Source organism: Dendropsophus ebraccatus, chromosome 3 (assembly GCF_027789765.1).
Source record: "Dendropsophus ebraccatus isolate aDenEbr1 chromosome 3, aDenEbr1.pat, whole genome shotgun sequence".
Classification (NCBI taxonomy): domain Eukaryota; kingdom Metazoa; phylum Chordata; class Amphibia; order Anura; family Hylidae; genus Dendropsophus; species Dendropsophus ebraccatus.
In genome coordinates, this window is record NC_091456.1 from 78,430,537 (window position 1) to 78,458,235 (window position 27,699).

Consider the following 27,699-nt stretch of genomic DNA (forward strand, 5'->3'; position numbering starts at 1 on the left):
ATGAGAGTGCTCTCATAGAGAAAATATAAGACAGTGACGTCGAGCTCTTCAAAAGCATATGAAATTGTGGACAGTCAAAGAAGATGTCACGTGGGCGCCAGGACTTGGAATAACTTTTTTTTTATTATTTAACATTAAATCCATGGAAAAATATTATGCAAAAGAAGGGTCCGTGGAGTCTCCGTTACGAGTCTCAAAACACGGGAATAGCCAGATATCCCTCCAGGGGAGGGAAGCCTATTGCCAAGGGGGTGCCTCCCAGTGGGGAGATCACCAAACCACCCTGATACGTAGCCCCTTAAGTCCCACTCTGTTGCGAGTATTGGAACATAAATAGGGAAATACCAGGGTGGCTCCTTATACGTCAAAGTCTAACTCTGTGGCGAGTATTGCGACATGACAAGGGTTTACCAAGGCAGGCATCCATCCACAGACGATCGTTTCGGGGTAGTTGCCCCTCGTCAGTGTGGAGTAGGATTCTGGCTAACAGGGGCAATGAAAAATAGACCAACAAAACACAGCAATCGCTGAACTCAGGGAGACCAGCGACAAAAAAAATCAGATGGAGTACTCACTAAAGAGTCTCCACCGATGCATTGCCCCCTATAAATTTAAATATGCAAAAGAAGGGTCCGTGGAGTCTCAGTTACGAGTCTCAAAACACGGGAATAGCCAGGGGAGGGAAGCCTATTGCCAAGGGGGTGCCTCCCAGTGGGGAGATCACCAAACCACCCTGATACGTAGCCCCTTAAGTCCCACTCGGTTGCGAGTATTGGAACATAAATAGGGAAATACCAGGGTGGCCCCTTATACGATTGCTGTGTTTTGTTGGTCTATTTTTCATTGCCCCTGTTAGCCAGAATCCTACTCCACACTGACGAGGGGCAACTACCCCGAAACGATCGTCTGTGGATGGATGCCTGCCTTGGTAAACCCTTGTCATGTCGCAATACTCGCCACAGAGTTAGACTTTGACGTATAAGGGGCCACCCTGGTATTTCCCTATTTATGTTCCAATACTCGCAACCGAGTGGGACTTAAGGGGCTACGTATCAGGGTGGTTTGGTGATCTCCCCACTGGGAGGCACCCCCTTGGCAATAGGCTTCCCTCCCCTGGAGGGATATCTGGCTATTCCCGTGTTTTGAGACTCGTAACTGAGACTCCACGGACCCTTCTTTTGCATATTTAAATTTATAGGGGGCAATGCATCAGTGGAGACTCTTTAGTGAGTACTCCATCTGATTTTTTTTGTCGCTGGTCTCCCTGAGTTCAGCGATTGCTGTGTTTTGATGGAAAAATATTAGAAACAAAAATGTTACAATTTTACAATGTGTGCACAAACAGCTATTTTTCCATAGACTTTAATTTAGCACATTATTAGATTAAAGCTGCACAGCACAGCTGCAGAGGGGGTGCATAACACTAATCATCTCATGACAATGACTCCTGTCAAGGAGTGGGATATATTAGGCAGCACATGACCTATAAGTTCTAGAACTTGTTAATATTGCATAGATTGCTCATAAATGCTGGCTTGTTTTTACACATGTTGAATCAAAACTATCACGATAGTGATGGTCTTCTGCCCATCGCTCCATGTAAATAAGAACCCCAAGGATCAGCTAATATAGAGGATAAAGACCTGAGATGGGAATACCTCTTTAAGAAAATTATTTTATGTATAATTTTTTTTAACAGATGTTAAAACATTTTAACAGATGTTAAAACATCCAACATTAATTGGTGGTGCTACCTCAAGTTAACACAGGACTGTAGCATGCTATGTGGGGAGCAGTGCTGCTCTCTCTTATCACTGACCTTAAAGCAGTATTAAGCTGAAATTAAACTTTAATATGTTGCAGCCCTGGTGAGGAACACAACAGCCTATTCTTACCTTTCTGTGCTCCCCCGATGTCCTGCTGCATAATCTTGGGGTCCCGGCTGAACGATCCTGTCTCCACTTCTAAGATGGAATCATCTTGGCAGTGACAGCCCACTCAGCCAATCACTGGACGTTAAAAAAAAAAAAACCTTGCTACACCTCCAAACGGATATAACCGGGCGCAGGTCCAAAGAATTAAATAGGTGATGAAATAAGAACGTGTTTATTGCGACCCAATACGTTTCCAAACCGTACTGGGTATTTTTTCAACAGTCATGTAACAACACTGAAGCAAACACTAACATATACTAGAGACAATGTGTAAGGTCACCATGTAGGATGAAGACCACAAAAAAATTAACCCTTACTGGATAACATAGTACAAAGTTAAACAATTACGAAAAACATTGCACAAATAAAGACATAAAATCATAACATATATCCATTAACCAATAAAGAACATAGAAAAAAATATATAATTGAAAAAAAGAATAAAAATTCCTTAAAAAATATTTTTTCCCTACAATTTTTTTTTTCCCTTTCTTTTTATCGTTTCCTTAGTAAGATATGTATGAGAAGTAAAATGGTAAAAAAAAATTAAGAATAGATAAATAATCATATCCTTGTATTTTCTATGATCTTGTTCAGACCACCTGGTGATAGAGTAGAGAGTTGGAATATCCAGTAAGATTCCCTGTTGATAAGCTGTTTGAATCTATTTGGTGCATCCTCCCTAATATGTTCTATTATCATGAGTTTGAGACTGCTAGGGTCGGATTGATGTTTGAGAAAATAGTGCTTAGAAACACTATGTAACAAAAAGGAATTTTTGATGTTGGCCCGATGTTTGTTCATGCTGGACCGCACTGTCTAAACGGTACGGCCTACATATTTTAGTTTGCAAGGACGCTCAAGTAAACGACATATTTCCCGTGAATAGGAAATACCTCTCAGTAGATGAGAACTGGGACATAGGAACTTCAGGGATTTAATTGCAGCACAAGTATCTCCCAATGTTGCAAAGGACAGTACCCATGGGGGCTAAGCTAGAAGATATCGTTTGCTTTGTGTTATTGACCCTGCAAAGTTAACTGGGAGCCAGCTGACTCTGAAAGGTGCTGGTTTTGCGAAAAATAACCAAGGGGGATCTTGGTAAGCTATTTTTTTTTTAATGGGACCACTACATATTATGCTCCAATGTTTTTTTTTAAAACATTTTTAATTTCTTGAACTCCACAATTATATTATTTTATAAGTGATAATCCATATTTACCATTATTGGCTTTCTCTTGATCTTTTGATATAGTATGTGCTGTTTGTCTTGCATTTTTTTCTAAAATATTCTTCTGTGTAATAATTTTATTCTTATTGTAGGCACTTGTCAAAATCTGTTTGGGGTACCCTTAAAACGATTAAATAAAATTTGAGATAAATTTTTAAAATCAGAATAAAGTGTACAGACTCTTTGGTATTGGCCAAATGGTACGTTTTTCAGCCAATTCGCGAGGTGACAACTGGAGTAATCCAAAAAACTATTAACATCGAACTTTTTTTTAAAAAATAAAGTTCAAAGTAACAATAGAAGAAGAATCCTGATTTTTTCCAATTATTAAGTCCAGGAATTCTATACTGTTTTCACTACAATTTAAGGTGAATTTAATGCCCCATTGATTCAGGTTGAGTTGATCACCAAATAAAACCACCTATTCTTTGGTCCCAGTCCACACTATAAACAAATGATCTATATATCTATCTGCACTAAAAAAAGAAAATACATATTTACTTAAAAAATCAGAAGCTAGGGACTGTGCAGTGAGCTCCGCCTCAAAACCTCCCATAAAAAGATTAGCAAAAGCCCGTCGCACAGCCCCTAGTTTGGCGATAAATTCAGTCTTCAAAAGAAAACATGTTGTGTTCCAAAATAAAACGCATACCCGCCATCTTGTGCTAAATAATAAAAATACTCAATATCGATGTTTAAATAAAGTGCACTAACATCAAGAGATAGAAAAGAAAAAGTGGAAGGAAAATTAAGAGCCTGTAGTTAAGAAATAGGTTAAGAAGAATCTTTAAGAAAAAAAAGGTAATTGCCAAACACATTTTTGAAGATATAAATCCATATAGTGAGAAAGGTTACAGGTTAAAGCGTAACTATAATTTCAGTAGCCAAAAAATGAAATTCCTCAAATAAAAAGTCTGTGTGTTACCCTTTAAAAAAGAGCCCTAAACTGTGTTAATAGCGTGTACGCTCGCTGAGTTGTTTGGTTCAGAAGAATAAATGATTTTTTTCTTCTGGCTGAGAAAATGGGCGTGGCCTATCCCTCATCTCCCTGGCTGCGTCCCTCCATTCACTGACCATCACCTTAGCAGATGGTATCACACATAGCAGGATTAGATACAGCCACAGCATACAGTATCACAATGTAAGATTAGATACAGAGTCCCAGCAGATGGTATCACACACAGTGGGATTAGATACAGTCATCTGCTCTCATAACACTGTAGGATAATGTCAGCCATGGAGGTGGGGGCACCTGCTGCAGACATCTGATAGTGAATGTTATATGTACTATGGAAGGACTACAGCTGTGTTGTGCTGGGACTTGTAGTCCCCCTCAGTGACCCACCCACTCTGCCTCATGCAGTACATTGGAGTGATGGTAGCACTGGATACACTTGTGCCTCCATCCAGCTCTTCCCCTGCGCTGCTCCTCACACACAACACCCTCAGCTCTGCTATGTGATCTCTGTGAGGGGAGGAGGAGAACGTGCTGCTAGGAGGGGGGGGAGGAGGTTTTGTTTATGTTTGTGTCAGGGCTGTTATCTGATGCTGCTGTCAGAGTTCGTACACTAGGTATGGATCTCCAGGGAGGGGGCGTGTCCAGTAGGAATGCAGAAATAACTCAGAGCCAGAGAGAGCTTTAAGGGGACAATCAGCCTTATGTATTTAAAAAACTGTTCATTTTAGGTTATTAATGTATATTGCAAAAATTCTTATCATGCCCTAAGCTAACTAAAACTGAAAGGTTAAAATATTTTATAGTTACGCTTTAAAGATCCCACACCTGAAATTATAGGTCTACCAGGTGGATTTTTTTTCACACTTATGTACCTTTGGTAGATAATAAAAATAAGGAAGATTAGTAAGTGTGACAGATTTTTAGTGGGAAATATTTTTATACTTTTTTTTTTTTAATTATTATTTACTCTATCGGTTTATGAATACATATTATGATTTTATATGTCATTATTTGTGCATTTTTTTTGTAATTGTTCTTTAACTTTTGTACTTAGTGATCCGGTAAGGGTTAATGTTTTTGTGGTCTCCACCCTACATGGTGACCTCACACATTGTCTCTAGTATATGTTAGTGTTTGCTTTAATGTTGTTATATGACTTTCGAAAAAGAAACCAGTACGGTTTGGAAATGCGTTGGGTCGCAATAAACACGTTCTTATCTCATAATCTATTTAATTCCTTGAACGTGTGCCCAGTTATACCCGTTTGGAGGTGTAGGGAGTGTTTGTTTCTATTGTTTCTATCCCCTGTGGATATCGGGAGGGTCTGTTACCGCCTATACGAGAGTTTGCCTCTGTTGCATGCACAACTCACACAGGTGAGAGTTACCTGCACTTGTTTTTCTCTCACCCAGTACACACTGATCCTCGCCATGGAGCGCTGTGTCCTTTTGTTTCTGTCTCAATCACTGGACGTGACTGGTTGAGCGGGCTGTCACTGCCAAGATGAGTCCGTCTTGAAAGTGAAGGCAGGATATTATTTTCAGCAAAATACCCATTTGCGGTCCCCAAACACTTTACACTAAAGCCATCTGAATCCCTCACTGGTAGTGGGGGCAGCCCTACGTATGAGGTATATGGTGATCTCCGGAGTCTCCACCGACAGTCTGTTGGTAGAGATAGGAGTTGGATGTGATGTATTTTCTCTACCTGTGTCCATTTTACTCTGAGATAATCAAGCACCAGAGCAAACTAGTAGCAGCTAACCCCTCTGCTCCCCATAGGAAACACACTAATGTTTGGCAATGCCGAATGTTTATGTGTATGTGAGGATGGGATGGGAATAAATGGGTCCGAGCTAATGCAGAGGGCTACAGATGCACATCCATAGTGCTGTCCATAGCAGTTGGCCCACAGCTGCAGACCTTACTTAGGTGAGAACACCAGGCCCGTAAATGTGAAGTGAGCAATGAAACACACTGAACTATATAATGCCACTCAATCACCAGAGGTGCTGCACAGCACAGGTGAGCAGCAATGCTTTTGGGTACTGGCATTTGGGTTATTACTCTGACATGTACCAACCACTAAATAGTGTTGCACGCCCTTCACAGCAACAGTATTCCCCTAACGGCAGTAACCACTACCTTACAGGATAACGCTCCCCAGCACACTGCAAAAATTGTTTAGGAATGGTTGGAGGAACATGACCGAGTTCAAGTGGTCTCCAAATTCCTCAGATCTCGATTCAGTCAGGAATCGTCCCTTAACTCAGGCAGGCATGACTATAGACCCAAGTCCAATCAAACTGGGTCTCCAGGGAATATAACGATTGCCTCTTGTCAGGATTAGCCATTAATAAATAATTGGTGGGGGGTTTGAAAAAGAAAGGGAATAAAGCACTTCAGCAGAACACATCTAACACACTGCAGCTCACACCAGCTGAGTCCTATTCAGATGAATAGAACTAAGCTGGAGGTGTGTCATTCACAGTTTAATTCAGCAGATATAGGGACGTGGATAATATTTATTGGAGCAACTACATGAATAAAATGTCGAAGAGAACACGCTTGAATGTTTTTCTAGATATATTTGTAAAGCCCCCTTTAGGGTGCGTTCACACGTACAGCATCTGCAGCAGATTTGATGGTGCAGGTTTGATGCTGTGTTCAGTTATTTTGATCAAATCTGCTGCGGATCCGCAGCAAAAAATCGGCCATGATACGGTGTGTGTGAAGCTACCCTAACATGGGCTGATTATAGGCAAGGAGTGCTGCCAGAAATGCTCCTTCAGACGATAATCGCCCTGTGTAAAAGTGTTAGTGATCAGGCAAGGAGCAGGAAGACACAAGCTCATTGGTTGATCGCATCTTTGGCGTGGCTTAAAAATTATTTGTTATATGCTGCACATTTCCCTGTGTATGAGCCCCCAACACCAATGTATTTAACTCTTTAAGGACAGAGCCCAAAATGGCTGTAAGGACAGGGCAAATTTTAAGTTTTGCGTTTTAGTTTTTTTCCTCCTCCCCTTCTAAGAGATATAACTCTTTTTTCCATCAACAGGGCCATGTGGGGGCTTGTTTTTTTCAGGAACAGGTGTACTTTGTAATGGCGTCTTGTAATACCATGTATGACGGAACCCCCTAAATATTATTTATGGCTTGAAATTGTGGAAAAAATACAATTCTGCTAATTTTTTTTCATATCGCGCTGGTCCCCATGCGATATGAAGTAAGCTCAGCGCTGGCGGACCCACTGGCATACAGGTACATAATGGGTCCCTAAGTGACAGGATTACATGATGTACCAGTATGTCATGGGTCCTTAAGGGGTTAAATGGCTGCATGAATGAAACAGTGATTGTTTGTGAGGCTTGGACATGCAATTAATTGCGCCTTCTTAAGGCACTGTAGACGAGCGTTGAGAGGCATTCACTCGTGTCCTAGCACGTAAAAGGACAGTAAGACATACTGTACATGCACATAAAGGGGTAGTTAAGGGGAAAAATAAAACATTTCTTTCAAATCAATTGGTGCCAGAAAGTGCCAGATATTTTTAGCTTACTATTCCAAAATGTCACATCTTACAGTACTTAAAAACAGAAAATGTTGCAGCAAAGAACAAGTGCCATATAACATTAGGTTTTTTTAATAAAAAAACAAAAAATAAAATAAAATGTTATATGGCACTTGCTCTTTGCTGCAGCATTTTCTGTTTTTTATTTATTGTTCGCCATGGCCGCGTGCAAACTGCATAGTGTGAACAAGAGTAAATGTGCCGGCTTTAATTGTTTTGTTATCTTCCAGTACTTATCAGCTGCTGTATGTCCTGCATGAAGTGATATTCTTTACAGTTTTGAGAGCAGGAGGGTTTTCTTTGGGGATTTGCTACTACTCTGGACAGTTCCTGACATGGACAGAGCACTGTGTCAGACTGGAAATAATACAAAGAAAGGGGACCCCATGTACACAAGCTGAAATGGCAAGTGTTAAGAGAAAATAGAAGCCAATGACATGCAGACTGATGCCAGGAAGAAACTGTGGCAAAAAGAGTGCTTTTGGATTAAAAGATTAGAGTTTAAAGGACTCGACGAGATATGTAGCTTTAGATAATTTTTTGTAAATGGTTAGGATGTCAGCCAGAATACCCCTTTACACTACAGGTTTGATAACAATGCTGCATTTAACCCCTTAAGGACAGAGCCTGAAATGGCCTTAATGACAGAGACAAATTTTATGAATATGACCAGTGTCACTTTAGTCATTAATACCTTCGGGATGCTTTTACCTATCCGGCTGATTCTGAGATTGTTTTCTCGTGACATATTGTACTTTACATTTCTGGTAAATTGGAGTCGATAATCATAACAAATCTTTATGAAAAAAACCCAAATAATGTGAAAAAATGTGAAAAAATGCATTTTTCCAACTTTGAAACTTTTTTGCGTATACAGAAAGTGGTTATACCACATAAATTATATATTAAATAGCATTAGCAACATGTCTACTTTATGTTGGCGGCATTTATTAAACTATTTTTCATTTTTTTTACACAATAGGGAGCTTAAAACATTAGCAGCAAATTTCCAAATTTTCAGTAAAATTTCAAAATCAGATATTTTTAGGGACCTGTTCAGGTTTAAAGTGTATTTGAGGGGCCTGTATGTTAGAAAGCCCCACAAAGCACCCCATTTCAGAAACTGCACCCCCCAAACTCTGCAAAAGCACATCCAGAAAGTGTTTTACCCCTTTAGGGGAGTCACAGAAATAAAAGCTAAGTGTGTAAGGAATTTGAAAATTTTAATTTTCTGTGCAGAAATTTTATTGTAATCCAATATTTTTCATAATTATAAACCTATTACCAGAGAAATGCACCCCAATAATTATTGCCCCGTTTCTGCAGTTTATAGAAATACCCCATATGTGACCCTATTGCGCTATTTGACGCAACCACAAGCCTCAGATATAAGGGAGCGCCTAGTGAATTTCAACGCCTCCGTTATATTTGGTCATTTTTGACTGTACCACTTCAGGTTGGCAGAGGCTCTGGGGTGTCAAAACCTAAAAAACACCCCTAAAGGGACACCATTCAGAAAACTACACCCCTCAAGGAATGTAACAAGGGGTGCGGTGAGCATCTGGACCCCACAGGTGCTTCACAGATTTTCCGAACAATATGGCGTGAAAAAAGAAAAATTTATTTTTTACACTAAAACGTTGTTCTAGCCTTCAATTTTTCATTTTCTTAAAGGGATAAGAGGCAAAAAAAGACAAAAAATGTGTAGCGCAGTTTCTCCCGAGTACAGAAATACCCCACATGTGGCGATAAAGTGCCAAGGGGGCGCAGGACGAGCCTCCAAAGGGAAGGAGCGCCAATTGGCTTTTGGAAGCTGAATTTCACTGAAAAGGATTTCAAGGGCCATGTCGCATTTACAGAGCCCTCGTGCTGCCAAGACACTGGAAACCCCCCACAAGTGATTCCATTCTGGAAACTACACCCCTCAAGGAATCTAACAAGGGGGGCAGTGAGCATATGGACCCCACTGGTGACGGGCACAAATGTGGAACAATGTGACGTGAAAGGGAAAAATTTCATTTTTTCACTTTCATGGCACAAATGTGCCCGTCATCAAGGGGTCCATATCCTCTTTTCCCCCCCTGTTAGATTCCTTGAGGGGTGCAGTTTCCAGAATGGGGTCACTTGTGGGGGGTTTCCAGTGTTTTGGCAGCAGGAGGGCTCTGTAAATGCGACATGGCGTTCATCATTCATTCTGGCCAAATCCAGCCTCCAAAATCCAAATGGCGCTCCTTCCCTTCGGAGGCTTGCCCTGCGCCCACATGGCGCTTTATGTCCACATGTGGGGTATTTACGGACTCGGGGGAAATTGCTCTACACATATTGTGTGTTTTTTTCTCTTTTAACCCCTTGTGAAAATGATAAATTCAAGGCTAGACCAACATTATAGTGTAAAAAATGTAATATTTCATTTTCACGCCACATTGTTCCACATTTGTGCCCGTCACCAGTGGGGTCCATATGCTCACTACACCCCTTGTTACATTCCTTGAGGGGTGTAGTTTCCATAATGGGGTCACTTGTGGGGGGTTTCAACTGTCTTGGCAACACAGAGGCCTTTTGAATGCAACATGGCCCCTCAAAATCCATTCCATCCAAATCCAGCCTTCAAAAACGAAATGGTGCTCCTTCCCTTCGGAGGCTTACCCTGCACCCGAATGGCGCTTTATGTACACAAGTGGGGTATTTACGGACTCGGGGGAAATTGCGCTACACATTTTGTTTTTTTTTCTCCTCTTTTAACCCCTTGTGAAAATGATATATTCAAGGCTAAACCAACATTATAGTGTAAAAAATGTAATATTTCATTTTCACGCCACATTGTTCCACATTTGTGTCCGTCACCAGTGGGGTCCATATGCTCACTACACCCCTTGTTACATTCCTTGAGGGGTGCAGTTTCCATAATGGGGTCACTTGTGGGGGGTTTCAACTGTCTTGGCAACACAGGGGCCTTTTGAATGCACCATGGCCCCTCGAAATCCATTCCATCCAAATCCAGCCTTCAAAAACCAAATGGCGCTTCTTCCCTTCGGAGGCTTACCCTGCACCCGCATGGCGCTTTATGTCCACATGTGGGGTATTTCCGTACTCAGGGGAAATTGCTCTACACATTAAATGTTTTTTTTTTTATCTTTTAACCCCTTGTGAAAATGAAAAAACATGACAAGATTAATAATTTAGAGTAAAAATTTTACAAAAATTACACTAAATGTTGGTCTAGCCTTGATTTTTTTCCATTTCCACAAGGGGTTAAAAAAGAAAATGAACACAAAACGTGTAGGGTAGTGTCCCCTGAGTACGAAAATACCCCACATGTGGGCATAATGTGCCATATGGGCACAGGGCAAGTCACCAAAGGGACAGAGCGCCATTTAGAGGCTGGAATGGAGGATGGAGGCCATGTCGCAATTACAAAGCTCCTGTGCTGCCAGGACAGTAGAAACCCCCGACAAGTGACCCCATTCTGGAAACTACACCCCATAAGGAATCTAACAAGGGGTGCAGTGAGCATATGGACCCCCCTGGTGACGGGCACTTACGTAGAACATGTGCCGAGAAAATAAAAAATACAATTTTTTTCACTTTCACGTCCCAAATGTGGCCGTCACCAGGGGGCCATATCCCCGCTGCCCCCCTTCTTAGATTCCTTATGGGGTGTAGTTTCCAGAATGGGGTCACTTGTGGGGGGTTTCTACTGTCCTGGCCGCACAGAGGCTTTGTAATTGCATCATGGCATCCTCTAATGGGAATGGCGGCCATACCTACTTAGCTGGGGAAAAGGGACAATTCTAATTTATTTGGGGGTATTAGGGCAATTATTAGTTTATAAGGTTGGAAATGACAGGAGTCCATCAAACTCAACCTGTGTTGATCCAGAGGAAGGCAAAAAATCCTCGTGAGGCAGACGACAGTAGCCTCATCACAGGGGAAAAATTCCTTCCCGACTCCATATTGGCGATCAGAATAATCCCTGGATCAACGTGACCCCTGAAATAGGAATAAGGGACAGAATTTAGATAATGTAGAACCCCAGTGACGTGTGGTGCGCCTTGGAGCGATCCAGTATGCAGAGGCCGGGGTGATCAGGACAGGTGTCACACTGGAAAATGGTGTCCTTCCTGATCCCCCTGTTACGCCACACTCTGCACTTCTTCTGGGGTCTCCTGTTCTCCAGTGTGGGGGACGTCACCTGGAAAATGTTGTCCTGGTGCGATACGGGGTCCTTCATATCCAGAAGCGCTGGGTCCGCTCCATGGCTGCTAAATATTAGGGCGCTATTACTATTTCTGATATGTTCGGATCGTGCCGCAAGCTACAGGGCAGCGAGGGACCGGAAGAGGGGGTGCTGGTATAAAAGTTATCCCCGTACAGGTGGTGACCTTTATCCAGCAGTAGGAAGATCAGTTCCCGGACGATCTTCCCACTAACTCCGAGGATGGGGGGGGGGGGGAGGGGGCATCTGGGGGCTGGATTCGGGTGTCCCTTCCTACATACACTCTAAGGGTACATGCACACTGCGGAATCGCGACAGATAACCCTTCGTGCATTCCACAGCTGGCACCCGCCGGCGGACTGATGCAGGCGCACGTCTCCGTCCGTGTCATAGACTCCATTCTATGCACGGGCGGATTCCGCTCTCCGTCCAACGTGTTCATTCTTTGGATGGACGACGGATTCCGCCCGTGCATAGATTGGAGTCTATGACACGGGTAGAGACATGCGCCCGCATTAGTCCGCCGGCGGGTGCCAGCTGCGGAATGCACGAAGGGTTATCCTTCGCCATTCCGCAGTGTGCACGTACCCGAAATCTGTAAGTGTACCCAGAGGTACGCTCACAGAGTTTGTAGAATTTCACACCATACTGTGATCTCTTATTGGGACGGTACTGGCGGAAAAGACGTGTCTGGGGGGCAGCGTACGCTACGCTACTCCCAGACACGTCACTGGATGATGAGGATGAATGGAGGAAAGAAGGATCCCCCCCATTCATCCTCACTGGCTGTTTCGGTGTCGGAGGTAATAATAACGTATCCCTCTGACGCCGAAAACACCCTGGGGGCCATCTTTATACGGGGATTGGTATATGGGTATGTAGTGGTGTAGTGTCAAACTTTATTCAATGTAGTGTGGTGTAATGTAGTGTTTTTTACGTGATTTTTTACAGTAAGTATAAAAAAAAAACCTACGCCAACAAAGGAGTTGCTGATAAATGGCGCACTTATGTGCGGCACTTATAAGCAGACCGTGGCAGTAGGATATAGAAAAAAAACACCCTACGCCAAAAAGGAGGAGTTGCTGATTAGCAGCGCACTTTCGTGCGATGCTGATCAACACTCAGCGGCGATAGGGTGCGGAAAATAGAAAAAAAAAAATTTGGAAAAAAAACCCCCCCTTTTTCTACATTCTGAATATCCCTGTAGCGGCTGATATGTGTAATACACTTATCAGCAGCTAGGGGGCAGCAGAGCGCAAAATCCGGAAAATGACGAGGCTGGAGCCGAAAATAGCCGAAAGAAGACGACGGGGACCGCCGGAAAGACCCGAAGACCGAACGGAATGACGGAGGACGCCGCGAACCCGGAAGACGCCGATCAGGAGCCCGGGACAGGTGAGTAATGTACAAATACCTGCTCTGGACCCCTCGGCTACCTAGCTGAGGGGTCCAGGGCAGGTATTTACTATATTGTGGGACTCTGATCGCCGTGCCACCGGCCCGATCGCCGTGCACGGCGATCGGGCCGGTGGCACGGCGATCACCATTACTTTTTACAGTAATGGCGGTCGGTGCCGTCCTCGGACAGCACCGACCGCCATTTTTTTCCGGGTCATCGGGTCACCGATGACCCGGAAAGGTTCCGATCGCCGCTATTGGCTGATCTGAATTGATCAGCCTATAGCAGCGATCGTAAGCACGGGGGGTGTTAACCACCCCCCGTGCCGTGAAGCTATGATGGCCTGCTATGATTTATAGCAGGCCATCTTCCCCGACCGCTGTGTGTGAACACGCAGCGATCGGGGAAACATCGGGCGTACCCATACGCCCGTTTGCGTTAAAGCCCAGGCAACGGGGGCGTATGGGTACGCCCGATGTCGTTAAGGGGTTAAAAAAAGAGTAAAAAGTGTGAATATTCAAGTATAAAGTTGAATAATATATGTAATGGTCATCATGTGTGATGTCATTTGTGATGTCAAACTGTAGGGCCGAGCCAACATAGACAAAAAGGAGCAGCATCCACCCTGTCAGCATGCATGAGCAAGGGGGTTTCTGCCCTTGAAACGTCAGATGGAGTAACGCCAACTCCAGTGAACACACACCATGAAAGCCCTATTAGTCATCCTGATGTTGCGAATGCATAATCAATAAACAAAGCATGAAGACAATAGAACCCAGAGTCCATCGTAGGTTTATGCTATGGTATATAGATAATTACATGCTTCAGATAGACATTTTAGTCCATGTGATTTAGTGGTAAGTGTAAACCACAAAACTGTAGAGCACACATTAATTGTAAAGGACTGGTAAAGAAACCGTCTATATAAGGTTCACACAGTGACACTGGCTTTTTGAGCAGGGGGCTCATGCAAAGACCTAGGAAGCATCCAGGAGCAGTGGGCACCAGAAGTGTCAGAATAGCAGTTGTGAGGAGGATTGTGGCAGGTGAGTATAAAGTTTTTTGTTTTTTTTTACACTTGAAATAAAACTTACAAAGCTGATTTGAACATGGCCTTATACCTAATGTTGGTCATAGATGATGTTCTTTTTATGGATGTTATGAATGTTAGGCAGGTCTCATTTACATGTTTCTATACAGGTTGCATATTAGAAGACATCTGGCCTGGAATTTCAAGTTATACAATTTTCGCTTTCCCATTTTCCCCCTTTTTCTTAAGTGTGCTCTGTTATGATAAAATAGGTTTAAATGAATTTTGCAGGAATTCATAGATGTTATACCAGTAACTACACATCCATTAATGGAATAGGACTGATGCCAATTGATGATCTATCTTAGCTATAACAAATATGATCCCCAGACATGGTTGTTTTTAAATCACTGCACATTGCATCTTCCATTATAGAAATTTGTGATTGTCTTGGTGGTTTTTAATATAGGTCTAGTCTTTCGAGCGAGGGTACTTTTACTGACTACTTATACACATGTACCATAAGGGAAATAAGAAAGAGAATGCAAAATATCTTAACCTATGTGGGGAGAAGTAAAATATTTTATTCTTTCAGACCAGGTTACTATGAAAAGGTAGTAGGGGTAGTTTGCCAAAATGTTTTCTTTCAAATCAACTGGTCCCAGCAAGTGCGAAAGATATGCAATTTACATCTATTAAAAAATCTCCTGCATTAAGTGGAGTTTTCTTTCCAGTCTGACACAGTGCTCTCTGATGCCACCTATGTCCATGTCAGGAACTCTCCAGAGCAGTACCAAATCCAGATACAAAACCTGTCCTGCTGTGCAGACTGGAAAGAATAGCACTTACTGCAGGACTTAAAACAATCAGCTTTTCAACTGCTGTAAGTAAAGTACAAATCTCTGGCACTTTCTGGCATCAGTTGATTTAAGAGAGTTTGAGCTCCCTCCAAAGATATTCTATTGAGTTTAGGTCTGGAGACTGGCTAGGCCCCTCTAGGACCTTTAAATGATGCTTACGGTAACACTCCTTAGTTGCCCTGGCTGCGTGTATTAGGTCATTGCAATGCTGGAAGACTCAGACACGACCCATCTTTAATGCTCTTACAGAGGGAAGGCTGTTGGCCAAAATCTCACGATACATGGTTCCTATCATCCTCCCTTCAATACAGTGCAGTCGTGCTGTCCCTAGACCTCTACCTTTCTAGTTCCTAGTTATAAAAGATCTCTTTAATATTATGATCTCTCTATTTTTCAAACTCAATCTTCCCAGAATGGAACTTATTGTTCTCCCTCACTCTAACCAACCTAAACCTGACATCTCAGTTTGTGGTACTAGCATAACTCCTGTGCATCAAGCTCGATGTCTGGGGGCTATTGCCAGACTCAGATCTATCTGTTACTCCCTATATTCAATCTCTTGCAGGCTCCTGTCACCTACACCACTAATAAGAATCTCGCACTTCTGCCTCCACGACTTCACTGGTGCAGCACCAGTTTTCTGGAATGCTTTACCAAGACATTAGACTCATTCTCAACACTGAGAGTTTCAAGCATGCCCCTATTATTGCTCAATCATTGTAAAAATGAAGCACTTTAACCCCTCTGCCTTTTGTTTCCTCTTAGACTGTAAGCTCTTGTGAGCAGGGCCCTCATTCCTCATGTATGTCTTGATAATTCCATGTGTATTTCTGTAATGTCTGATTTTTGTCTATGTGTGTACATCCAGAATTGTGAAGTCCTGCAGAATATGTTGGTGCTATATAAATAAATATTTTTATTACTAGGTGGTCAGTAACCTAAACCAGTGCTTCTCAAACTTTTTCTACTGGAGCCTCACCCAACAGACCAAGGCAATGCTTGGGCCTCACCAGACTGACCAAGAGGGTGCCGGGCCTCACTATCTGTGGTGAGGTCTACTTATAAGCTGAGAATAATGCTAGAGCTACCTTTCACCTGTCTCCTAAGCTCTAGATACTGATAAATTAAGTACAAAATAAATTAATAATGTTGCTAAAATAGAGATTTCTGCAAAAAGCAAAATGGCTGTGCAGATCATAGTTACTTTGTTAAACCTAGCTCCCCAGCTGGGCCTCACCAACAACTAGGGGGCCCGCCTCACAGTTTGAGAAGCACTGACCTAGACAATGAGCTGTAAACAATGGAAGGGTAAGAGTGGACATACCAGGAGGAGGAGGCAACTTTGCTAATGAATGTATCTGCAAAAATATTTAACTTGATGAGCCCTACAAGTTAGGCTGAGTTCACATTGTGTTTTTGCTGTCAGTTTAATGGAAAAAACAGAGCCATTTGTGTGCATTCGTTTTGATCCTTTTTTACATTAAAGGGGTTATCCGGGTAACAAAAATATTCTAAACAATCCCCCTTTCCAATGCCACCCTACGTCTAACATATATGTATAACCTATCTTGTACCCTTTACCTGTTTTTTTTTCTTATTCTTATATCCGCTCTGAACATGTAAAATCATCTATTCTGGGTCCACTCTGACCACACTCCGCTCCCTCTTCGCCCCCTCTCTTTGTAGTCATAGGACATGTGATGTGGGAGCCGGGTTAGCTGTCTATTCACTTGGTAACCCGACCCCCAAGAGACATCTTCATGCACGTGTGCTGCTTCCATAAACTTACATGTGTCTCTGAGCCTAGGTTTCTGTAATATAAAAAGTTAAAGTTCTAGCTCTGCTTGCGGGCAGCAAATGCAGGCATACGTACCTGTCTTTGTGTCACAGCTCTGTATATTATAAGTGTTTTGGATGTTCTTAGAGTCAGGATGGAACTGGAATGGTTTTATTGACAGTCAGCAAGCAGAAATTTAAACCTACACTAGCCCTTTACATTTCTCTGTAGCACAGCAACCAGTGAAATGAATGGTCTGATGTGTCTGGTCCTCCATTACACGTCATGCTATCTTTAACCTCTTTAACAGATGAGGATGATAATAAATTAGAATGTCCACAAAGGTGGTACCATAAAACTACTGCTTTGTCTACTGCAGGGAAATCATTACCTTTCATAACAGGAAGCCAAGCTTGGAGTCCACTGTATGCATTACTACTTCACTGGCCTGAAGGCTATGACCCTGTTGAACCAAGTGTTTAAAACAGAAACTGGTGTAAGATTTCTACAGCAACCAATTACAGCCCAGCTTTTATTTTACTGGAGCAGAAAGCTGAGCTGTGATTGGTTGCTATGGCAGTTTACACCAGTTTCTATTTTACACACTTGGATAACTGTATAATGGGATTCTTATTCCTTGGTTTAAACCTGATGATTTCAACCCTACAAACAAACAATTAATGCTTAGGCACTGTAACACGTTTGCTGTAGAATGTCGAGTCTAATAAGACAAGCCCTATCACTTGCTTAGTTACAAATAAAACCTTATTCCTCTGTGAATTTACCTTCAAAGAATAATTTGAGTCAAAATTCCCACATTCATGCGGTCTATTTCCATGAGGTTTTAGAGACACGACAGAAGAAAGTATCACTTTGTTCCAAAGATTTGCTGTCCTCTGAGTATAAACAGGGACTGTGTTTGTTAGACTGAATTAAAGATTTCTTTTGTCTCGGGACTGTGTCAAGGCCAATTAAAATGTATGTGTGTAAAGTAAATGAAGCATTAATCAAAAGATGTTACCATCTACACAGGTAAAACACAAGACACACACCAGGCTACAATAGGTACCATCACATTAATAGCCTTTGTTTATCTCCAAGGTACTGGAATTCTCAGCCAAGTCCCACAGCTAAACACAGCTGAATACATTTACATCTCACTTAAAGCACAACACACTCAATGTAAATTCATTTTAGCTGTTAATTTTCAAGTCTTTCTGTTTGTTTTAAGTTCACTGTCTGAAAACTTTGAAAAAGAATGTTATTCGTAATGGAGACAACAAGGAAGCTAGGTGTTACAAACCTGGCGTTATCTTAAAACAAATCTTCAATTTATTAATAATTAAAGGGGTTGGTCACAAAAGAAAATCTTTTAAATAAACTGGTGCCAGAAAGTGACAGAGAAATGTAATTTACTTCTATTCAAAAATTTCCAGTCTTCCAGTACCTATCAGTTGTTGTGTGTCCTGCAGGAAGTGGATTCTTTCCAGTCTGGAGAGCAGGGGAGGTTTTCTATAGGGATTTGCTACTGTTCTGGACAATTCCTGACATGGACAGAGGTGTAAGCAGAGAGCACTGTGTCAGACTGGTTTGAATCATCTACTTTCAAATCAACCGGTGTTAGAAAATTATATAGATTTGTAATTTACTTCTATTAAAAAATCTCAAGTCTTCCCATACTTATTAGCTGCTGTATGTCATGCAGGAAGAGTTGTTTTATTTTTTTAGTCTGACACAGTGCTCTCTGCTGACATCTCTGGCTGAGACAGGAACTGTCCAGAGAAGGAGAAGCTTTCTAATTCCCATAGAAATCTGTACTGTTTTTGTTAATAGCTTGATAACATATATGCAACAGCATATTACATTGTTTAACATGTGAGATCAACAATTACATAATTTAACAATTTCGGCAATTCCGCAGTCGGAAATTGCCTCTCATTACTTCCGGCCCCGGACACACCGATGTGTGCGGGACCGCTCTCACTGCAGCAGTCCCGCACACATCAGTAGGCCACTCAGCACTGCACGGGGTATGTCCAGTAGGAATGTATATATACGTATTACTGACTGGAAGGGGTTAAAGTTTAAAAAAAAACTTAAAATCTTGTAAATAAATACATAAACACATTACATATGGTAGTCTGTCCGATCTATTAAAATATAACATTATTGTACCTGCATGGTAAATGGTGTAAACGGGCAAAGAAAAAAACAAAACAAAAACATGGATTGCTGATTTTTATTTTTTTTATCATTTTTAAATTTAGAAAAAAAGAAAAAAAAAAGCTATTAAAAAATCTCTTACACACCAATATGATGCTAATAAAAACAGGAGATCATAGCGCAAAATGACACCAACCAGCCCTGTAGGTGGAAAACCGGCCCTCGACATGCAAAGGTTCCCCACCCCTGCTTTAAGGGCTATTCCTATGTGAGTGAGTATATATCTTGCAGTGGGCTGCAAGTATTCTTGTTCATTGTTTGGCAGAGAGAGTGAGATCACATGTCCAGACTCGCATGTTAGAACTACAAGAACATTTCTGTATACAAATACAAAAACTGTACCTTCTCGTTCTTGCTGAAGACAAACATTTAATTCTTGTATTGTGGCTTTGTCTACTGAAGACTGCACTTTCAGCTGATCTATTTCTTCTTCCAAGTTCAATCTGTAAGAGGTTCACATAATGGTCATTAAATCACTGCAAAGTGGCAATAAAATTTTAAGCGCAGAACATGTAGAATATGAAACCGTTATGTTCTTTACTTAGCGTAAGATATATTGCAGATTATTTCACATGATAAAAGACATTTTTTCCATCTTCAATCTTCAAGATAAAAAGGCTATCTATACAATAGAATTCAAAAGTTTCTATATAAATGAATGTTTTGACAAAAAGATCAGATTCCAAAGGAAATAATATATCCATGGATTTGATTAATAGAATTAACTGCATATCACTCGTCCTTTCCAAGGTTATAAAATATTTGTTACTTATAAACATAAATGACGAAAGATACCCTTGCCACCATTATGATTTTACACTAGCATACCCTACTAACAGTCATTTCACTGGTATCTCAAAACCTCATCTCACATTCTATGCAATATTGCTTGACGTTCAACAGTCTATTCACAGAAGTCCAGTCTGGCTAACAAGTTGTTTCCAGAACCTACTTATATGGGGGGGGGGGGGGGGTTTATGTGGTCTATGTGGAAACTGAGATGGATGCTGGACAGTAGGGTTAGCACCATATGTTGCAGCATTGGGATCTTTGACTTGACTCCGATCAAGGATAACATGTGCATGAAGTTTGTATGCTCTCCCCTTTTCCACCAGGGTACTCTATTTTTTCCCACAACCTGCCCTACTGGGAAAAAAAAAAAAAAAACTAAAATGCTCCTGATTTGTATGTCTGAGAAAATTAGGAAGTGAACTGTACTGAAGACAAAAACTGATGTCAAAAGGTATTTGCAAGTTAATTTTACTTGATCCCTTATCCACAGGTAGGCCAAGTATAAGATCACGGGGAAGTTCAACCTCAGGGACCAAAGATCTTTAGACCACCACCAAACCCCTTTGTTTTGAATGGAGCCGTGGGTCAGCTCGTGACTCACCACTCCATTCATGCTCCATGTAGCCAAGTAGAGCACCCTAATATCTCCGGGAGATTTATAGAGAATAAATGGAGCCGTGGGTCTCGCAACAATCCACAGCTCCATTCAAAGATCCCCTAATGGTCCAGAGATCTTGAAATCAAACAGCTACTAATTAAGTTAGAGTGATGTCAGCAAGTGATGACAGGTCTCGGCATCCAGCCAGGGACCTATCATCTCTGGCAAGGGCGTAACTAGGAATGCATGGGCCCCATCGCGGACCTTTCATCAGGCCCTCTTCCCACCAGGTCACTCAGATCACCGGAGTACTGAGTAAGGCTATGTTCACACTACGTAAAAAACACAGCCGTATTTGCAAAATAATGGCCGTTGTTTGCGCAACTACGGCCGTTGTTATGAAATACGGCCGAGTTTGTGAACCTGGCCTAAGGGTGGAAATGGCCTCTTGTGGTCAGAGGCACAGTGTTACCTGCAGCCACAACAGTGACTCGCAGAGCGGGGAGCCAAAAGCTCATAACTCTATCATCACAGCACCACATTTAAATGCAAGTGCTTGTCAGTAGTACTTGCAGATAAAGTGAACCAAAAGTGAAGCTGGCCAGCTTGGTTACCAGGTGCTGCAAATGATGAAGGATCGGGGGGCCAGTGTATTGCAGGAACTGGCCACTAGGCCCCCTGATGCGGTGGGCCCCATAGCAGCCTCTATGTCTGCTATGGTGGTAGTTACACCCTGGATCACTCGTCCTGGCCGGCGATCAATGAGATTGGTCCTTCTTTACAGGAACAACTGCAGTGAGGATGACAGGAAGTGACAGTTTCTGACAGTTCTTCTGGCCTTGATCTTCTCCATTGTGTGAGAGTCGGGAGGGAACAGCACCACCAGCACATTAACATTAGGCAAACACACACACACACACACACAAATTAACCCCTTTCTGTCCTGATCACCGCTGCCCTGTTGCTGTATCTAAAGGTCACCCTTGTCGCTTTACCCAACAGTTATCCCAATCTCCATTGTACTCCATTACTGTAGCTAACATTCAGCCCTGTTGCTATACATAATCTTTGCTTTCTTTTGTCACCACTGTTACAGTAATCATCATATTACTGAACCAGGTTGTTGCCATTGTTACGGTCTTGAAATCTGAACAATTTTCTGCCACACTAAGCCCTAAAATCCTAAAAAGTGAAAGGACCTTTACCAAATGATGCAAATGCAGCAGAAATATTGTAAATGTAAATTATTATATCATTTGTGTCACTGTGTGACTGTTTGTTACATGCTGAGAATTTCAATCATAGAGAAATGTAAATTTTTTTAAGGACATTTTACGTTTTTTTCCACAAAGAAAGAGTTAATGCATCGACCAAAATTTATTAACAAAGTACCTTTGTCAAGAGAAAAACAAACACATTTGAAAAAAACAGCCCAGTCCTTACTGCTAAAAGTCGCTGCGGAGGCATGGGGTTAAATAAAATTTAATGATACTGGAATACCTGTAACATTTCTAAAGCAAAATAACTACAGAAAAGTCAAATGATGCACTGACTCCTAACTTTTGTGAAATAAGAGTTGCTACTTTATCCAAAACTGTGATTCTGGCTTTATTTATTGCTTCATAAGAATTTCTGTTAGAAATGTGCTTGTGTGCAGCTTTTTTCCTACATTTTTCATAACTGCAGGTAAATCTATAGAGTTATCTAAACATGCAAAAAAATATCTATGTATATATAGATAATTCCATACATATAATTTATTATGTATGAAACATATAGAGAGGTCTTTCATTCCTTTCAACTTTATCTTCATGAAACCCTAAAGTGACTGACGTTAACAGTATGGTTTCAAGAATTATGCAAAGTCAAAATATTCACTATGGACTTTAGCAACAGAGATTTATAACTTCTAATACCTATTAGCAGTCTAGATGAATTGGAAATGAGCATATAAAAATGTATTACACTTCATTAAATCCAAAGTCTGAAATCATGTCTGTAGTGGTCACACTCAGCAGGGCACCGTTTTTCAAGATGAGCAATGATTTTTCTTATTGATAGCGGATTAATGTATATTTTGATTCCTGACTGCAATAGATCTTGTTGCAGGGGAAAAAAAGAAAAAAAAACCTCAATTCTGCAACACTATAGACATAAGATTAGGGCTAACAGAAAAAATGCCTCCCAAGAAGTAATACCATATCAGGACCGACCGAGAATGTCTTTCTTATTCTGAGTGCAACAGTTTGTCCTTTGTTCATTGAGTAAGGTATAGCGCCTACCTTATAACTAGAACATATAATTTGCTATGATTGGACCAGTGGAAATTAAGGTAAGACAGGTTCAGCCGAACTTGGGAAAAAAGTTTTGATAAACAAACCCCATTGAAGTCAATGACGGACCCAAAAATGGCAGTGAGAGGGGAAGAGGGCTGTAAAATGAAGCAAAATGGGGGGAAACAGGTCAACTGTTCTGCAAAAAATGGGGTAGGGAAAATACTGGGCACTGGGACACACAAATCCTGTGGGCTGAATAAGTTCACTAATTGCCCGTTTCCAGACACTAGCAGTTAGCTACAAAATAGTGTTTAGCTCACTGCTGTTTACAATAATTTCCTGGGCGTTGCCAGAGTTACGAACACAGACCTGTGGCCAAATATTCCATGAAATGGCAGAGTTAGGCCCCATTCTGCTTTCTCATCCAGAAAGAACGGATGACAGCAGCCAAGGTAGATAAAACTTGTATCTTTATTCCTCCATTAAAACAATGTAGTGATGTTTCGACTCTTTCTCTCGAAATGGCACTGCATTGTTTTTAAATGTATCTTTATTCCTCAAGTTTTATCTACATTGGACGCTGTCATCTGCTCTCTCTCCCTATTGGATACATGTGGGCCGACAGGGATCCATGGCCCGGGTGAAATCTGCGTCAACAGGAAAGCCATTGTTTGGCACCAGGGCTTTTGAATGCTACTAAGCGCTTTGTGTTTCCTTAATTCCCTCTGCTTTCTAAGCCTCTCCCTCTTGAACGACAAGGCAAGGGAATATTTTAAAGGTCGCTGACCTTTGAAATGCTCTCAATTTAAGCTGTTGAGAATGGACCGCTTAAAAAAATTGCATGTCACTAATAGTTCTAAAGCACCTCAGAATTCGACAAGATTCCCAGCCGTAACTACATCTCTACGCGGGCCATCCCTGCCCTGCACAAAGAGGTTGTGGAAATAATAAGCTGAGTGCTGTGTTACGCCATCACTGGCAAGGTTCACGTAACCCCCAAAACGCTGAGCAGTAGGCATGGACAAGGTCTACCAAGTGTCCACTGGGTTAAATGTAGTGGCAGCTGGGCCTGAGGCGGGAAGTGTTTAGTGCATGTCCTACAACCACCCAAGATTGCTGGACATCAATCACTGCCTCCTGCTAATATTATTTTTAAAGCACCCTTGATTCAAAATCACTGTAGAAGCAATATCTTGCCTCCTAATCCGCCACATCCTCACACAGTCAGGGTAGCACCAGCACCACTAACTTCAGCACAGCCAGGCGGAAAGCACAGCAGGCTGTTCTCAAACTCGTCTGTCTGAGGGACAATTCACACACCTCAGCGGCGCTGCAGACAGAATAGCAGATAGACCAGTGGCTGCTGACGCTAAGCCCTAAGTGTGTAATAACGGTGGAAATTTCGCAGCAGCTCTGAGCTGGTTTGACACACCTTGTCTGGTACACTGCAGTTACTTTGGCCTTCCCACCAACCACTCATATGTGACGTAACCACAAGGAGAAGTTCAGTAAAATTGAAAAAAAGAGGAAAAAGCAAGGGGGTTGCTGTAAAATAAGGCACTAATCCACAGTTGACCGCAGCATCTAAGCAGTTACATGAACGGAAACCAACATTATCTGTCTTAGAGGGTGAAACCCCTTAAATGCTGAAGCCAGTAGTGACCATGGCACCTTAAGTGTTTGACAGAGAAAGGTTGCTTTCTCTGTCACCCATCAGTACCATAAAATGCATGAATGTGTAGCGGACTATGACAAATTTAATAGGCAAGACGATTTATTAAGCCTTGTAAAAGCTCTGCAAATGAGTACTGATCTCGCTAATTAGCGCTTGATTGCAGCACTAGGTCAGGCCCTTAATTATTGCGGTAGTATCTCTCCACCACCCCCACAATTCATCCAAGGGTCTTTACGCAATCCTCACTCTTGTGAATAAGTACAGAAATCCACAGAGTCTTAAAAGAAGATCTGGAGTTCTCACCATGCTGCAAGTGGGCTTTGTAGTTCCCTTTAACTTCATTCCAGAAGAGTTCCTGCAGGCTAATAATTTGTTTTATGAGGCTGCTGTGATAACAGGGGACTTGGATGCACACTACTTTCTTAGCCATCTATGGCTCACAACTATCACACACAGTGGTAAGAGACTCAAAAAAGTAAAAAGGGTTGGGAACCTCTAGTTTATGAGGAGGTTTTAGACTTTTGCTCGGCTTGGTAATCAGTGAGTTACAATGTTAAGCTTATTTCTCACTAAAGCAGTAGCTACCTGTGGGATTTACAATTTAGATTGAGTTTATTAATGTGCCAATAACTGTAAGGTTAATTAGCACTTACTTAAAAGGTCAATTTTTCTGGAAGTAAAGATCCACCTTTGAAATTATGTATTACACATACAGTAATATAGATGTGCAGGATGTACAAGAATATACACTCACCGGCCACTTTATTAGGTACACCTGTCCAACTGCACGTTACCACTTAATTTCTAATCAGCCAATCACATGGCGGCAACACAGTGCATTTAGGCATGTAGACATGGTCAAGACAATCTCCTGCAGTTCAAACCGAGCATCAGTATGGGGAAGAAAGGTGATTTGAGTGCCTTTGAACGTGGCATGGTTGTTGGTGCCAGAAGGGCTGGTCTGAGTATTTCAGAAACTGCTGATCTACTGGGATTTTCACGCACAACCATCTCTAGGGTTTACAGAGAATGGTCCGAAAAAGAAAAAGCATCCAATGAGTGGCAGTTCTGTGGGCGGAAATGCCTTGTTGATGCCAGAGGTCAGAGGAGAATGGGCAGACTGGTTCGAGCTGATAGAAAGGCAACAGTGACTCAAATAGCCAACCGTTACAACCAAGGTAGGCAGAAGAGCATCTCTGAACGCACAGTACGTCCAACTTTGAGGAAGATGGGCTACAGCAGCAGAAGACCACACCGAGTGCCACTCCTTTCAGCTAAGAACAGGAAACTGAGGCTACAATTTGCACAAGCTCATCGAAATTGGATAGTAGAAGATTGGAAAAACGTTGCCTGGTCTGATGAGTCTCGATTCTGCTGCGACATTCGGATGGTAGGGTCAGAATTTGGCGTCATCATCATGAAAGCATGGATCCATCCTGCCTTGTATCAACGGTTCAGGCTGGTGGTGGTGGTGTCATGGTGTGGGGAATATTTTCTTGGCACTCTTTGGGCCCCTTGGTACCAATTGAGCATCGTTGCAACGCCACAGCCTACCTGAGTATTGTTGCTGACCATGTCCATCCCTTTATGACCACAATGTACCCAACATCTGATGGCTACTTTTAGCAGGATAATGCGCCATGTCATAAAGCTAGAATCATCTCAGACTGGTTTCTTGAACATGACAATGAGTTCACTGTACTCAAATGGCCTCCACAGTCACCAGATCTCAATCCAATAGAGCATCTTTTGGATGTGGTGGAACGGGAGATTCGCATCATGGATGTGCAGCCGACAAAACTGTGTGATGCCATCATGTCAATATGGACCAAAATCTCTGAGGAATGCTTCCAGCACCTTGTTGAATCTATGCCACAAAGAATTGAGGCAGTTCTGAAGGCAAAAGGGGGTCCAACCCATTACTAGCATGGTGTACCTAATAAAGTGTCCGGTGAGTGCACTATTAGCTGGCAAGCAAACATTTGGCTGCAGCATATATATTAGCTCTGCTTATATGTATTAATAATGGAGAAGCTTTGCAGGATCTTAAACTGCTTTTTCTAAAGAGAGAAGCGATCTTTTAATTTTGGGAAACACATTAAAAACTAATATTGAAGATGTAACATACACTGTCCACACTAAGCCATATGTAGTAAATGTATTTTACTAATAAAAGGGTTGGCCAACCAACAGTTATTCCCGATGCACAGGATTGGTGGGAGCTAACGGTTTAACACTGAAGGTCTGACAGTCGGGACCCTCCCAATGGGTCAGGCCATTTTATTCTGATGGGAGACGTGGGACACCTGTTCTCGAAATCATAGGGGTCCCAGTGGTAAACCCCCTTCTTACTATTACATAGTACTTCCTCATTCTGTGGATATATGTAAGTCACATTCAGGATATGTTCACACAACGTATCTTTTGTATTAATCACGATTTGCAACAACAGCCGTGATTAATACAAAAGTTTCATTGCATAAAAGTCAGAGGAATCCCAGCCGGAGTGTATACATGTCGGTTTTATGCGGCTGCTATTCATTGAATAGCAGCCGCACAAGCCTGTCAGTTCACACAATGAAAGTGCGGCTCCGATTGCACTCTGCATTGTGTGCTATAGTGAATTGGAATGCGCCCGCATCATCTGGCTGATACTGCAGTACCGGCCTTAATGATCTTCACAGACAGCAGCCGTTTTTTCTCATAAAGGCAACACCCAAAAACTTTGTTAAAGACATATTCCTGTATCAGAAAATTATATTTGACTAAAACTATTACCAAGTCAAATATTTGTTTTATAACTTACGAATATAGAGATCTAACTTATACCTTGTCTGTGTCTGCACGGTGTCCAATCTTTATGATATGAAGTAATAAAGCTATGAAGACTACTTTGGTGAGTGCACTCCATTCTGTTCTTCTTTGAATCTTATTTACAAAGGACTGTATGCCGTTTTTGGGGGAGTTCTCACCAGTCGATGCCTACAGCAGACTGTGAATTGATTACATTTTCTTGTACGGTATTCATGCACCTGTAGTGCTCCCCACCTCTATTTTTTGTTTATGATCTCACTTATAGTACTGACTTCAGTGTTCTTCTGCATGATTCACCCCTGACAGAAAGTTGAATATAGCGGTATTAGTCTTAATTATATTA

General features: G+C 41.9%; 1 protein-coding gene across 6 annotated transcripts in view; it reads right to left on the minus strand.

The window, feature by feature from the left end:
- CNTLN (centlein) overlaps positions 1–27,699 on the minus strand; it is a 254,478-nt gene that overhangs the window by 111,517 nt on the left and 115,262 nt on the right. For all 6 annotated transcript variants that reach the window (XM_069962065.1, XM_069962062.1, XM_069962064.1 and 3 more), the window contains one exon: positions 19,544–19,644. In XM_069962065.1, coding sequence (XP_069818166.1) covers positions 19,544–19,644 — 101 coding nt within the window. The remainder of the gene's footprint in view (positions 1–19,543; positions 19,645–27,699) is intronic.